This window comes from Poecilia latipinna, unplaced genomic scaffold, assembly GCF_001443285.1.
Source record: "Poecilia latipinna isolate Pla-1442-1.1 unplaced genomic scaffold, P_latipinna-1.0 Scaffold1485, whole genome shotgun sequence".
NCBI lineage: Eukaryota > Metazoa > Chordata > Actinopteri > Cyprinodontiformes > Poeciliidae > Poecilia > Poecilia latipinna.
The window spans coordinates 92,891-95,101 of NW_015114101.1; the positions used below are offsets into that span (position 1 = coordinate 92,891).

Here is a 2,211-nt window from a genome sequence, read left to right on the forward strand (position 1 = left end):
AGGCTCACAGCGAAAACTCGTGAAAATCTGTTCAGTTTTTAACGAGTTTGATTGATTAAATGCGCTGATACGTCAGTTGGCTTCCGATTCGGGAAATGGCTCGAATCGGAAGCAGAAACTGTCCTCTGGCGATGATCCTGGTTTAGAAAAATGAAACTGAAACAAGGAGGTTTTACAGCAGAGACGTTCATAAAATAACGGTAAGATTATTCATAAGTTCATCAGAAAACAGGTCAGCCAAACAAAACATCCAAACCATTTTTCAATGTTTGACCTTAATAAATATTCTATATTGCAGTTTCAATTCGTTCATCTGGTCAAAGTTAAAATATGGATTTGACATTGGATTTATTTATCTGACTGGAATCAACCTCACCGCATCACTGGTTCTGGTTCTGGTTCTGGTGAGTTGACCCAGACCTGGCCAGCCTGAGGTGTAAGTGAGATCTGCCAATGTGGAAAAGATCCGGAAGTGACATCATTCCCACGATTCCAGTGGCCTGGAGTCCCAGGAAGAACTTCTGTCTTGTTTCATTTCGTTATCAAATCCTCTGTTCTGGAGGAGAATGTCAGGAACCTGGAGAACCTGGAACCTCCTGGAGAACTTAGGGAACCTCGAATTTCCTGGAACCTCCTAGAGAGCCTGGAATCTCCTGGAGAACCTCGGGAGCTTGGAATCTCCTGGAACCTCCTGGAGAACCTAGGGAACCTGCGGAAGCGGAGCCACTGATGGGTTCAGCAGCTGCTCCGCTCGGACCATCCAACTGCTGAGAATCAGACCGGAAACACGGACAGAACTCCTTCAAAGTAAAAGCTGCTGGCTGTTTGCTGGGTGTTTCATTTCTTCACCTGTGTGTCTGACTGGAGCAGAACGGGACAGCGGGGTTCTGCCGGGAGGAGCTGAGAAGGTTCTGGACCGGAACCAGAAGAACATGAAATAACCTATTAAAACATTTTAATATTAATTAAAATGGTTCAAGTGTTAATATCATTAAATTATTTTAAATGGTTTAATTATTATTCAAGTTGGTTAAATTATTAAAAATGAATATTTTGAGACTTTTTTCTGGTTTCGTTGCAGGTCGGGATGAAAACCTCCAGGAATCAGCGCAGCTCTGTTTTATTTTGAAGGGTCAGACCGGAAACAGCGAGTTGCATTCTGTCAGACCTGACCCGGAGTGTCCGCTGCGGTCCGGCTGATTAGAACCGGTCCCGGACTGTTTGGATCAGCAGGTTTCTTGGGTTTGGACCCATTTTTATTTTTTGTTTCTGTTGGTTCTGTTTCCGGACTTTTTCCGAACTTTTGTTGTGTTTACTGGAAGTTCTGGTCAATTTTCCCATTTTTCCAGAGATTTCCCAGTTCGGTTCGGTATTTCCTGCTGGTCCTGACTGGAATGTGATTGCGAGTTCTGAAGAGAAGAACCTCAGTCAGAACCGGTACCAGCTCTGAGCGGACCTGAAATGCTGGTTCTGCTGGTCCTGGTTCTGGTTCCGGAGCCGCTCTTCTGCCGGGGCGCTCCTCCGGTCCGGTCCTCCATCCCTGACCCGATTCTGAACTTGGACCTGCTGGAGGAGCCGGGAGGCGGCAACGGAACCGGGTTCGGGCGCTGCGGACCGTGCGACCCGGAGCTGTGCCCGGAGCCCCGCGGCTGCCGGGCCGGCCTGGTTCCGGACCGCTGCAGTTGCTGCGCGGAGTGCGGGAACCTGGAGGGCCAGGTCTGCGACCCGGGGGCCCGGGCCCGGTTCTACGGGCTGTGCGGAACCGGACTACGGTGCCAGGCGGACCGAGCCGCGGGAGGAAGAGGAGGAAGAAGAGGACAGGAGGAGAAGGAGGAGGAGGAGGAGGTGGAGGTTTGTGTGTGCGAGCAGCAGGGGGCGCTGTGCGGCAGCGATGGAACCACATACCTTAACCTGTGTCGGTTCCGAGAGGCCGCCTTCTCCGACCCGGAGCTCCGAACCGCGGGGAGGGGTCCCTGCAGGACAGGTAGGCCCGCCCGGCGGAGGGATACCAGAGAAAATAGAAACTTTAGTAAGAACCTTGGGAAAAAAAATCCTGGAAAATTCAGAATTATTGACAAACCGAGATTACATTGGGAGATGAACTAACCAGGAGATTGAAACTACAACCTGACCAACTACCAGCTAACTACCAGCTAACTACCTGACCAACTACCAGCTAACTACCAGCTAACAACCTGACCAACTACCAGC

At 50.2% G+C, this 2,211-nt stretch overlaps 1 protein-coding gene across 1 annotated transcript in view; it reads left to right on the top strand.

Moving 5' to 3' along the window:
• Positions 1-1,116: 1,116 nt before the first annotated feature.
• Positions 1,117-2,211, top strand: part of LOC106963006 (kazal-type serine protease inhibitor domain-containing protein 1) — a 6,591-nt gene continuing 5,496 nt past the window's right edge. Inside the window, exon 1 of the mRNA XM_015057714.1 lies at positions 1,117-1,984. Within this exon, the coding sequence (XP_014913200.1) occupies positions 1,462-1,984 (523 nt within the window). The 5' untranslated portion in view covers positions 1,117-1,461. The remainder of the gene's footprint in view (positions 1,985-2,211) is intronic.